At 32.8% G+C, this 13,981-nt stretch overlaps 1 protein-coding gene across 2 annotated transcripts; it reads right to left on the bottom strand.

Moving 5' to 3' along the window:
• Positions 1-76: 76 nt before the first annotated feature.
• On the bottom strand, positions 77-13,369 carry LOC127709927 (uncharacterized). Of its 2 annotated transcripts, none has more exons than XR_007985855.1 (3): positions 13,277-13,369; positions 3,108-3,590; positions 77-1,271 (listed from the first exon to the last, which is right to left on the bottom strand). XR_007985855.1 is itself a non-coding variant. In XM_052215632.1 (3 exons), the coding sequence occupies exons 1-3, from the start codon at positions 5,657-5,659 to the stop codon at positions 901-903; spliced, it is 906 nt and encodes a 301-aa protein (XP_052071592.1). In that variant the 5' UTR covers positions 5,660-5,807; the 3' UTR covers positions 77-900. The 2 variants fall into 2 exon arrangements, 1 of the variants encoding a protein (XP_052071592.1); XM_052215632.1 differs by lacking the exon at positions 13,277-13,369 and adding an exon at positions 5,608-5,807.
• Between the last annotated feature and the right edge of the window lie 612 nt (positions 13,370-13,981).

Raw genomic sequence — 13,981 nt, 5'->3', positions numbered from 1 at the left:
TGGCAAAATTATGCGAGTTCTTATTACATTAAGACAATCATAAAACCAGATCCCTTATATAAACTATAAACTGTCATTTGTTTTTCAAGATTTATTGAACTCAAACAGACAATGATACAGTAATAGTTATGATGTAAGGGTGGTTGTTTAACATCCAGTGGCAAATATTACTTGAATATACAGGACAATAACATGGTGGTAATGTGATATAAAATTGAATTCAAACAAACAGGCTGAACCAGGGTTTTAGTGTGCTAGTTCATTGGGTAAAGGTCACTACTCGGACACTTTTTTCAGACTTCGAGCCTCCGGTTTTTGTTCTTACTCCAAAGGCCTCGTCTGAGCGGAGAAGCAGCGAATACTCATTTTCAAGTCTAATTTGAACAGGCCAGAGATGGAACCCAGCAAAAACTTATTTTCAACTCTAATTTGACCAGGTCAGAGATGGAATCCACGTCAACTCACGCATAACCATATTACAGTGACACCGCCATGGAGACGTTTTTATCATTTCGATAAGTACATTGCAATGTTAGCATACATTAAGAAGTCTATCAACTTTACAGCCTTATAATTCATAGTCTCTTAATATGTTTCATAAATAATCATACATTAAATGCATATTTCAAAAGAATTTCATTAATTTTATTGTATTCTCTACATACAAAATGTGCTTCTGTCGACGCTTCTACACCACAATACTCTACTAGAAACTAACTCTTAATTTAACTTCAATGACTAATTATTTCATTAAATATGGTTTAAAAATTTGGTGACGAATACCTCTTTTTTCGAGAGAGTTCTGGTTTGTGAGACAATGTATTAAGTGGAAACGTTTTTGCATAATTTCTTGTATAATTAGCATCTGAAGGAGTGTAATAAACCTTTGGAGTTAAGTTTTCACGACTTAATGACGAACCCCACTAAATCTAGATAAACAATAAAACCAGCTGCAGCAACTAAAACAAGTGAACCTATTACACCAGCGAACCGTGAAACAGGACGATTATCAGCTGCACACCTCAATTTAGCTTTAGCGGTACTAGTACTTTTTGGATTTATTGAAATGGAGGCTTTTAAATCTGTAAGATAATCATTAAGATGTAAATATAATTGTTCCGTTGTTAAATTAAGATCATTTAGATAGTCCCAATGATTTCCACTGTGTGTGCATGAACAGGTACAATTAGTTTGCATATCCGGCAGAATTGTTGTCTCGTCTTCTCCTTCGCAAATAATGGCAGCATTTATACCAATCGTATCATTGATTTCTGAAAGAGAAATAAAATGATTGTTTACTCTCTACAAATTGTAAATTGTATTTTTGATATACATGTAGATATATTACAATGCTTTTAATGCATTTAATGGTTTTCATACTCAAGTGGTGACATGAAAGTTTACAGAGATGTTTATGTGAATCGAAAACTCGCCCATAGTTGATGTAATTAAGATAGGACAATGTAATATAGTTGTACTTAATTTGAAATCTACATACAGCATCGGAAGTAGAAATTTTTATCTATAACGATATATCATGCCCGACGGTTACCAATGACAACAACTGTATTACACAATAAACATAACGAATGTGACGCGGTTTAAATATTTGTAAGGTTACAGCTCTAAGAATAATCGTAGTCAGTTAAATCTTGTTGAATGCCCATTATCTGCTAATAAATAGACCATTGTTCCCATACTATAAAATCTTGTTTTTTATGTACCCATATGTACGTTTTGAAACATAATAATCTGGAAGATAAGGTTGTCACCTACTCTTGCATTTAAGTTCTTATACGCTTATGATATGATATGATGGTGATGAAAAATGATTATCTTTTGTTGGTATTTGACTCGCTTCGCTCGGTGGTATATAATCCGTTTGATGGAATTATTTGATAACATTGTAAAACCATACAAAACTATAAATTATAGTAAAAAAATATTCAGATATAGTTTTATCAATAAGGCTTCGAATCAATGAACACTTTTTATTTGTACGAATTTGATAATCACAAAGTGTAAAGATTATATATATTCTCCTCCGCAGCCTCATTAATACTCATTTACACTTGACATATAATAGAAACAAGATGATAGGCTGGGGACAGCGAATGTCTTCTGAATTTTTATTTTTCATTGGTTTCCAAAATGGCTTTTACCTTATTTCTGAAATTGTTTGTTTTCTTTTTTCAAAACCCAGAATATTAACTTCTTTAAACCAAACAAGGGAGACTGGTTGTTTTTTTTTTTTTTTTTTTTTTTCTTCTTCTTTCTTTTTTCCCTGTGTTTCGATTGTACATTAGTCATTTGTGCGCTTTTTGAAAAAATCAAATACTGTTTAAACTTAACTATATAATATTACATGTATGCCTAGATATCAAAATTCATATTTATAACTTTAGAATGTTTTGTTCTATCTGAATTTTTTCCTAAAGCGTTATATTTTGTTTATATTTATATAAAGTATGATACCGAGTGTCGTATAATAAAATGTGTTTTTTTTCCCAAAAAAAACTGAATGCTTTTAAATAGATAAATAAAAAATTCGGAATTGTCTCTAACATTACGTTTAACACAATATATACCAGTTACATTTGTATATGTATCACAACTTCGGAAGAAGTGTGGGTTCGCTGCTGTGCTAAGTTATGGTGAGAGATAATTTTCCATCGGCTTTACTGTTGTTCATTCAGTTTCATAGATTGTATTTAGTGCATGTGTATGAAATACATTGTGTTTTTGGTTCTACCAAACTTATATTCCTAACTCAATGCTTGAGTTTGTCAGCGATTGTGTACAAAGTAGAGGGAGAAGCAATCAATGCATAGGTAAAAAAAACACCTGAAAATACTATGACAAAGTTGTGAATAATTCGTTATCAATTTTCTAACGTATGCTCTGTTTTGTTGCTAACCATTTATTACTTCATTAAAGGGAAGTTACTCGCACCAAAATGTCATTTGAAACACCATTCAGATTTCAAACGATAATTTTGTAAAATGACTTTTTATTCATTTTTCAATTTGGGATAATTTATATATGTGCTTCATTATAGACATTTTATACATTAATATTCTTAAAGGTTTAGAAAAAAAATACGATACCTGAGTTGAATGTCCATATATCATTATTACCAGATACAGGTTGAATTGCAACAAAATCAATTACCACTTCATTGTATAGCATCTCAGATTTTGTGATGTTATCTCCAATTATGTTGCCTTGTCCAAACGTTATATTGTTATTCCATGAAATCCAAAATGTTCTAAACTCACTACAGCTCAAAATAGAAGGAGTTTCTACTGAAGAATATAAACATCTCGTGAATTGTTCACTAAAACATGTGGTGATGCGAGATACGATCTGATTTTTCTTTGTCCATAATCCAATTATAATTATATATGAGGGTCTAAATGAAGTTGTATTGTCAGTCAAAAGGATTCGTGCATGTTGACATGTCTTTACGGAGAATATCAAGGACGTTTGATTAGTCTGTGTGATTGGTACAGTGTTCAGAATCTGATAGGAACCGATGCTATTGTTCCGTGTACATATGGAGACTTCACTTTCCGGCTCGACACTAGAAACTGAAAAATAAAGCTAAACAGTGTTGGTTCAAAATTCAAAAATTCATTTAAAGGATTTTTCTGAATTATCACAAAACGAATATACTCAAAAAGGGTGAAGGGTTGGTACCATTAAAACGTTTAAACCCGCTGCATTTGTTTGCACCTGTCCTAAGTCAGGAATCTGATGTTCAGTAGTTGTCGTTTGTTGATGTGGTTCATAAGTGTTTCTCGTTTCTCGTTTTTTATATAGATTAGACCATTGGTTTTCCCGTTTGAATGGTTTTACACTATTAATTTTTGGGGCCCTTTATAGCTTGCTGTTCGGTGTGAGCCAAGGCTCCGTGTTGAAGACCGTACTTTGACGTATATTGGTTTACTTTTATAAATTTTGACTTGGATGGAGAGTTGTCTCATTGGCACTCATACCACACCTTATATCTATTTACTGCAGGGTTTGTTGCTCGTGCTATGTGGATGCAGTAGAAGAATGTGTCCCCGTGCTTGTGGTGTATGCCCTTATATTTTTCAATTATGGGTTGTTTGCCTGCGAGAGAGCTTTCACATGTTTATTATAAAGGGTGAAGGTTTGGTACCATTAAAACGTTTAAACCCGCTGCATTTGGTTGCACCTGTCCTAAGTCAGGAATCTGATGTTCAGTAGTTGTCGTTTGTTGATGTGATTCATAAGTGTTTCTCGTTTCTTGTTTTTTATATAGATTAGACCGTTGGTTTTCCCGTTTGAACGGTTTTACACTAGTAATTTTTGGATCCTTTATAGCTTACTGTTCGGTGTGAGCCAAGGCTCCGTGTTGAAGGCCGTACTTTGACCTATAATGGTTTACTCTTATAAATTTTGACTTGGATGGAGAGTTGTCTCATAGGCACTCATACCACATCTTCTTATATCTATCAAAGTACATAGGGCTCATCTTAAAGATGCATCATTACAATAAAAACACTTGTTACATGGATGGTAATTTTTCCTTTGATTTTCGAGTGTGTTAACTTTGGTTATTTTTAGAAGAGTGCGTTAACTGGGTGATTTTTTAGTTATTGCACTCTCCAGTCTCGCCATGTGTCGCTTGTCATAGGATAAGCAAATAATGGGAGGAGCTTAGACCAGTGCTCTAACATCCATCTCAAAAGTTGTTATTTCACTGTCTAGTTCCGCCTCCTTGGCCTAGTAAACTATGAAATCAATGACCATAAAATGTCCTTATAAATGTAAACAAAATGCATACACAACAATATATCAAAACAAATCGCGAAAAGGGGGGCGGGGAAGTGAGCGGGCTTACCCTAACACTAGCCAAACTTGTAAACCTAACCCTAAATTAAAAATGGTTCCCTATACATTGTACTTAAAACAAATGAATGCTCGAGGAGAGCTACAAAAATGAATAACGTGGTCTATAAACGAAGAGGTGATATTGATAAATTGGTGGATATTTGTTTTTATCGTGACAATATAAACATTCCAAAAAATTGTCACTGGAATTTTAGTCGTTTAATTTCCTCCACTTAATGAAAGAATAAAACAAAATGTAATAGAAATGACTATGAATTTTCCTACTGTTATTTTGTTTGGATAGCTGTTTTTATCGTGTCGAAACCACCCAGCCACTAGAATTTTTATTATTATTATTATTGTTATTAATATTTTTGTATTAAGTCATATGGTCATCCAAACAAGGGCACTGAATGCATTTTTCAAGGACACTAGACTAATTTAATATAAATAAGAAGATGTGGTATGAGTGCCAATGAGACAACTATCCATCCAAGTCACAATGTGTACCTTTTAAAGTAAACAGTTATAGGTCAAAGTACAAGTCCGTTAAATACTTAAAGACGTGTCCAATATTTCCTAAAAAGAACATAACTTTAGCTTTATTCCCAACAGACTGATAAATAGACCTAGATTTCATCTGGTTTCTAACCAACGTTTTAGTTCGGTTTCTAAACAACCATTATATGAAGAAATTCTTAAAACTGCACGAAGTAAAAATTTTCTGATCAATTTATTTCAACATACCTGTCAATAATGTACTGCATGCAAAGAAAAACGTTGTAAAATAATGTAACATTCCGCACTATTAAGATTCTATCAGGTTTTTTTTATCTTTTCATTCCATCTATTGAGAATTTATAGTGAGTTTATATCTCTATCTCGTAACAGGTATATCTCTCGTATATATCGTTGTAACAACTACACTTATACCTTAAGATATCTTTGCGCAAATGTATCATAGATGTCGTTGTACTAGTTTTGAATATATCATAGATATCGCCGAACTGGCTATAAATATATCATAGGTATCGTCGAATCGGCTATAAATATATCATATGTATCGTTGTACCAGCTATAAATATATCATAGAGATCGTCGTACCAGCTATAAATATATCATGGCTATCGTCGTTCCAGTCATAAACATAAATTATCATAGATATCGTCGTTCCAGCTATAAATATATCATAGGTATCGTCGTATCAGCTATAAATATATCATAGATATCGCCATACTAACTATAAGTATATTACAGATATCGTAGTACCAGCTATAAATATTATAGATATCGTCGTTCCAGCTATAAATTTATCACAGTTATCGTCGTACCAGATATAAATATATGATATATATCGTCGTACCAACTATACTTATATCCAAAGATATCTTTGTGCAAGCTACAAATGTATCATAAATATTACCGTACCATCTACAAATATATCACAGATATCGTCGTACTAGCTGCATGCATAAATTTATCATAGATATCGTCGTACCAGCTATTTATATATTTATCATTGATATCGTATTTCAAGCTAAATGTAGACATTTATCATAGATATCGTTGAACTAGCTATATGTATCGTAGATATCGTCGTACCAACTACATATGTATCCCAAATGTCGTCGAACCAGCTATATGTATCGTATATATCGTCATACCATCTATATTTTATCGTACATATAATCTTTTATCTTATTAAAAAGGCCGCAATAACTCAAACATTTTTTTTCTTAACGAATATAAAAACAATTTATTCCATGAATCTGGTTGGAATGATAGAAAATCAAATACTACATATCAGCTATAATTGATCCTTCGATAAAATACTTATCCCTCAGGAGTAACCCGTATTTGAATAAAAACATTCAGTCCATTATGGATCTTTGAAGTGTCTACCGTTTTTTTTTTTTTTTTTTATTTTACACTTTTTCAATCAGCAAATATCATCTTATGTCAAAGCCACCAAAGAGCATAGTTCTAAATGAAAAGCATTGATGCATTCATGTAATGTATACAACTCATCATGACACTATCAATTATGTACTAATATATTGCAGTTTTATCCATTGTCATACTCTAAAATTAAATTGAGGTCGATTTACTGATTGACTTATTCATTTAATAAATATAGGCTTCTGTTAATCTGAATAATATATGAAATATAGTCTCTGTGCATATTACAAACAATTCTCAACCTTAAAGCACGAATATAGAAAAAAATATCGATTATATATAACTGCTAATGTAAGTGGACAATACAATTATTGTATTCTGCTTATTGTCGATTGCATAAAATAAATAAAAAATGTGCTGAACATTTTTATTTTGCTCAAAGTTATATCATTATTCTATATTTACAAAGTGTATAAGTTTTCCCTTGATTTCTCATAGAAAAATATAATAAGTATTTTATGCAAATATGGAACTTAAAATCATTCCTTTTAAAGGTTGGAACAGTGCAATGCAATTAAAAGATTGATTTCGTCTTTTGGAGTAATACCACCATTGTTTTCCAAATTAGTCTTGGTTAAATTGGCATTTTTCAAAAAATTGTTTCAAATAAAGAAATGCTTGGCATGAGTACAGCTTTATTCTGTTCAGTGCTACAGTTAAAATTTCACATAACATTTCTTTGCATATATGATAATAACCATCCCCGAAAGTAAACCAATCAAATTTTCACCCCTTTTTTTCCTGTTCACAAGCTTTAAAATGGTTCTTTGAAACACCCAAGATATATGTTTATGACTAAAAAGCTTTTTTTCTGCAATGACATGCAGGGTTAAGTTCCTACAACTGTCAAATTCAAAGGAATATTTTTTTTCGACCCTTTTTCGTATGAAACCGGTTGTGACGTACTATGATTTAGTGGTATTACACCTTTTCAGCTGACAAGAGTTATCGTTTGTGACAATCTTTTTTTATTTTAATCAACTAGGCGAGTTATACCAATCAGAGTTTTAGTTCAATACGTTTTGTTATTTTTCAAAAATTTAAACAATACCTTAAATTTGCCATCATCCTCAAAGTTTTAAATATCTGCAATGTACAATAATCACGAGACAATAAAGATAACAGGAATTATCAAAAACAGGATCACAGACCACAACAACAACCATCACCAGACCACATCAACAAACAACACCAGACCACACCAACAACCATAACCAGACCACATCAACAACCAACACCACACCAGACCAAGAACCATCACCAGACCACACCAACAACCATCACCAGACCACACCAACAACCAACACCAGACCACACCAACAACCAACGCCAGACCACAACAACAACCATCACCAGACCACACCAACAACCAACATCAGACCACACCAACAACCATCACCAGACCACACCAACATCCATCACCAGACCACACCAACAACCATCAACAGACCACCCCAACAACCAACACCAGACCACACCAACAACTATCACCAGACCACACCAACAACCAACACCAGACCACACCAACAACCAACACCAGACCATGCCAACAACCATCACCAGACCACACCAACAACCAACACCTGACCACACCAACAACCAACACCAGACCACACAAACAACCATCACCAGACCACACATACAACCAACACCAGAATTCAAAAAGATAGACATACAAACAAAAACAAATACTAGCAAACAGAACATGGTTCAGATCGCCGATCTTGGTACAGACATAAACTGTTGTAGGGTTTAATTTGACCAGTTTTTCCCGCGCACACACCTTTCTATTTGCCTATCTAGACTATTTGTCCTAAAAGTATAATAGCAAACAATAATAAACCTGGACAGACGTTTTGACAACACTATGTTATATGTCTAGACAACTTAAATCAAATTAACGATGATGAAATGACCGCTGTGGATACCTTAAGCTATGAGGGGCTTCCTGTATAGTAACGAGCACATGTTGTCTCTGCTCATCAAAAGATGTTTTGTCTTTTTATTTCCATGTCATTCTGTTCGTACCAAAAGTATAGAATACATCTTACCAAAAGTATAGGATATATCTTACCAAAAGTATAGAATATATCTTTGGTACATAATAATTATAGACTTAAGTTTAGTATAAAGTTTAAAGCTACTTCTTTTATATGAATGCTAATTAGATTAGAACATAATATTGTATTTTTATATACGGAATTTAATAGTAGTCAAAGTTAATCACTTTCCCTTTCATATTTTTGGGCCAAAAAGTTGGGGATAACCACCCCCCACCCCCCCCCCCCCCCCCCCCCTTCCACTTTCCTTCACTCTTGAAAGTTTTGCGCAATTTCATCGCTTGCCCCCTCTCTCTCTCTCTTTGACCCCCAACAATGGCTCCTACACTCTTGTAGGTTTAACTTAGAGAGTTTAACTTTATAGATTTTTTATGAATGGATACACAGTATCTCTTCTTTTCCATTAAATAAATTTTTAAAAATCGCTTAAATTAATCTGTTCCCTCAATTTGTCTATTGAAATACACCCATAAAAACAAAAAACACACTTGGCAATCAATATCAAGGGTTTTAAAATATGATTGATCCATTGTTGATTTCACAATTGGTTGCACTACAATATTAAATAGTAAGCTACATTTTTAAACATATTTCACTCCAGTCCATGTTTTATAAATCTTTATTTATCCTACAAAATACATTTGTCTAATTCTTTCTATTTTTTCTTTTGATATTTTCTTTTAATTTGTAAAAGAAGCACCGGATTGTGAAAGACAAATATCAGATATGAAATCTGTTGATATTTTACCGCCAGTATAAAAATAAGGAGATGTGGTATGATTGCCAATGAGACAACTATCCACAAAAGTTCAAATGAAGTGGATTAAAGCAATTATAGGCAACAGTACGGCCTTCAACAATGAGAAAAACCCATACCGTATAGTCGGCTATAAAAGGCCCCGACATGAAAAATATGAAACAATTCAATTGAGAAAACTAACAGCCTAATTTATAACAAAACAATTTACGAAAAACAAATATGAAAGACATGAACCAACGACAACCACTATACTACAGGCTCCTGACTTGGGACTGGCACATCAAGAATATGGTGAGTCCAAACATGTCTGCGAGCGCTCAACCCTCCCCAACCTGGGACAGCGGTGCAACAGCACAACATGAGAACAAACTATAAAAAACAATTGAAAAAGGCTTAACTCATCAGATCGATACAAAGAAAAACATCAAACAAAAACATAAACATGCAGGACTTGGCAGGGTATACATCCTCCCTCATCCATTACAACAAAAATTACACTAAGTACAGATCTGAGAGTACTCAAAGTTACTGACAGCTAGTTCAAAGCCAATAACAACTAAAATTTAAAAAAAAAATCATGTATCTAAGTAGTACGCTTCGGATTATTACAGGTGTGCGTTTCTTTATGTATCACGCTAATCAGACCCCCACTCCCTTATTAAAAAGAAAAAAAAATGTGTTATAAAGGTTAATCGATGAATACAGTGTATTATAGATACCAGTGGTTGTCGTTTGTTGCTGTATGAATGAAATAGTATTATTTAAACTCATAACAGCTTTTTTTCGTATAATTAAAACAGCACTCTTTATGTGCCTGCCCCAAGCCAGGAGCAATTAGTTCAATGATCGTTGTTTGTTGCTGTATATCATATTTGTTTTTCGGTTAGTTTTCTCGTTTGGATTGTTTACATTTGTTATGTCGGCGCTTTTTTTAGCTTTCTTTGCGGCATGTGTTTTGTTCACTGTGGAAGGCCATACGGTGACGTATAGTCGCTAACATATACGTCGTTTTGTGTCTGGTGGAGAGTTGTTTCATTGGCAACCATACCACATCTTCTTATTTTATATTAATATCTACTTTAGGAACAATATGGCATAGCAGATCAAGACTTGAACTACTGTAGTGATAGAAATAAAATACTATATTAACTTCTCTATATTGCTCGGTACTTGAACACAAGAAATCAAACAAGATCACACATAGAAATCTATCCAAATCATTTAATATTTAAATATGAAGATGTGGTATGATTGCCAATGAGACATCTTCTAAAAAACTACATTCATAAGCGTGCATACGAAAGCCGAGAAGGATCATACAAAATTTAAAATTCAAAATTCAAAACTCAAAACTCAAAACTCAAAAATCCTACATTAATCTATCACTAGAGCCAACCCGCGAAATCGCGGGCATTTAGACCGTGGTTGAAAGTATGTAAAATGTTGTAGGATGAATTTTTGTAAAAGATTTTATGACTGGAGAATTTCAGGAAAGGTATCAAAAGTCATAGGTACTTGGGGACAGGACAATTTTTTTTTAGCCCTTCCCCTTTTTTTCAAAGTCCGTTATTTTTTGTTTTCTGTTAATTTCAATTATTTTCGCGTTTTTCTGTATACTATGAACATAGTTACATATACTATAAATAAAGTGTATTTGCTATTTACTATCAATTCCAAGTTTACTATCAGTATCCACGGCGGTCACTTATATATTATATCAGCGACATATATACTAAATGTGTATTATACGTCTCTGATTATATAGAGACTCTATTTAATCTCAATTCCAAGTTTAATACTATCCACGGCGGTCACTCTCTATATAATATATAAGTGACCGCCATGGATAGTAAACTTGGAATTGATAGTAAATAGCAAATACACTTTATTTATAGTATATGTATGATTATAGTATACAGAAAAATGCGAAAATAATTGTCCTGTCCCCAAGTACTTGTGAAAATTATGAATAATTTTAAAACAGTCCTAAACGGAAGTCTTGTCTATGACTTAAAAGTTCGTCCGATTACGGAAACAATATCCGGACGCCTTTATTTTCGTTTTCCTCCCAAAATGACCCAAACTGAATAATTATAAGCGAGGATGACAAATGCGACTATGCATGGTACCTATAGGACACAGAGGCATGATGATTAATTTATAGTGGAAGGAAGAGAAGCGACACTCAAAATGAGGTCTTCTCATTTAATAGTATAGATGATTCCCCGAGCTTTCGAAAGCCAACACAGATCGCACTTTACACTTTAATATACTACTGAAAGCTATTTTTTTAAAGTTTGTTCAGAACATGAACCCATTAAAACAAGGCAAAGGTTCCGTTAAACCTTCATACAGATACATCCAATTTTACCATTTGAAACCATTGGTAATACAACGTCCTTGCAAGTAGCAACCCTCTATCAAGAAAATAGGAAAGGAAACCCGAGCCCTTTACTATTGTATCGTATCGTATCGTATTTTATGTCAATGTGCAGGCACAGCTGGAAAGTCGCTTCACTGACAATGGAAAAATTGAAATCATCGCTTTTTCGTCAAGTTTTAGATGTCAACCGACCCTCGATATCAATTTCTGAATGGTAACGTTATTTCAGATTCATTGATATAGATTTAAATACCCTAAGTTGACGATTATAGGACCTACCTTTTGTATTAATTGTTATATTTCTCTCGTCATAAATATGCATGACATATTTGCCACTGGATGTTAAGCAAACAACAACCAATCTCTTATAATAACCTATAGTGTTCCAAAGGAAGAATCTAGCGATCAAAATATGTATATACAAAAGACAGATTTTGTGTATCTTTTATCAAATTTTGATAATTCTATGTTGTTATATCAAAAAAATTCGAGTTAACTTTTTGACGATTTTTCTTTATGTTTTTTGGAGTTACGGTCTATGATTGAATGATAGATGACACTTTTGGCATTTACTTATGTAATTCCATTTATACATTCAGAAAAGATATATACACATAGTTTCTCAAGTTGTATATATCATGTATGTTGTGCACTTGGAAGTTGGATTACGCAATGTCATATATTTATCATATCCTATAAAATATTTGAAATTGAATGTAAATATATAATCATATAAAATCGAATGAAGTCTTGCATGTCTTGGGATCGCCCAGAATCGATGAATATTAAAGAAAAGTCCAAACAAGCGCAAAACATTGATAATAGTTTCATAAAACTGTCACAAGTTCAAACTTTTCTAAAAATAAACACTGTAAAATATACACGTTCTACAGTTGAACTTGATAAGCAGTGACCTAAATCTATTTGAGAATGCAGATCAGTAGCTCATAAATAGTTAGTCGCCAATAAGATGGCAAAAGGTGAAGTGCATCGATATGATATTCTAGAATTGTTATCATAATTATATGATATATAAGAAAAATTGCACAAAAAGAGACAATAACAGATTGTAATAAAGTTAAAAATTTGTATTTCTGCCTTCGGGTCATTCGTATACACAAACACCTAAGGGGCGAAGAACAGGGCTACCACACAATTAAATTTCAGATAAACATGAATACACATATATTACAATTACCACGTGAGTTTCAAAATACTTGATTATGTTTTATAAAAAGTTAATGTTGAACATACCAAAGTTGAAAATCGTTTCCAGTTTTTAAATAATCACTCAGATTACTGTAACCATCACTGATGATGGCAAACATGCTAAAGGTGAATGTCGTTATAATCTGTTTCACGTAAAGCTGATAAGATGAATGTTTAAAATTACCAGAACAGCGTCTAATATGTTAGTAAGACAAATGAATTGGCGAATGTTTTCATGGAAACATAATATTTTGATATTGTAAAAATAATAACATTTTAAGATAATGTAATTCCCTTCTTTTTCTTCTGGCGCTTTGAGGATTGGACCCTTCTTTAAAATTTCATTTTGGATAATTTATTTTAAATAAGAATACAGGGGCATCGGTCATACAATACTATCATTGTTAAATCAATCGATGATATAGCAAGAATTACGTTAAAAAGTTGGGAAAAAAGTAAAAGTACTGAAGAAATTAAGAAATTTTACTTAAAAAAAATAAAAAAGGAGCATTCACCAAGCGAATGCATGTGACTCCGATATGATAGACTTGGGTCGCTAATAGTCATTGCACCCTATTTTCTATGTAAAATTTGTCTACTAGCGTGTACGTATAGGAGCCATGCAGGGACAAAAAGGGGGCAAAACTATGCACTCTCCCATTTTAAGACAAACTTGAAATTAAAAATGAAAATGAAAGAGGACAATGACTAACTTTTAGATTATTACACTACATAGAAAATAGTTTTTTT

Source organism: Mytilus californianus, unplaced genomic scaffold (assembly GCF_021869535.1).
Source record: "Mytilus californianus isolate M0D057914Y unplaced genomic scaffold, xbMytCali1.0.p SCAF_7, whole genome shotgun sequence".
Lineage (NCBI taxonomy): Eukaryota > Metazoa > Mollusca > Bivalvia > Mytilida > Mytilidae > Mytilus > Mytilus californianus.
This window is presented reverse-complemented; position numbering and strand designations above follow the sequence as displayed.

Excerpts from the sequence above, each read along its gene's own strand:
- LOC127709927 (XM_052215632.1), bottom strand. The coding sequence starts at position 5,659 with ATGTTACATTATTTTACAACGTTTTTCTTTGCATGCAGTACATTATTG. Across the intron at positions 3,591-5,607 it reads ATGCAGTACATTATTGACAG|TTTCTAGTGTCGAGCCGGAA; the intron begins GTATGTTGAAAT and ends TTTATTTTTCAG. Across the intron at positions 1,272-3,107 it reads TATATGGACATTCAACTCAG|AAATCAATGATACGATTGGT; the intron begins GTATCGTATTTT and ends TTTCTCTTTCAG.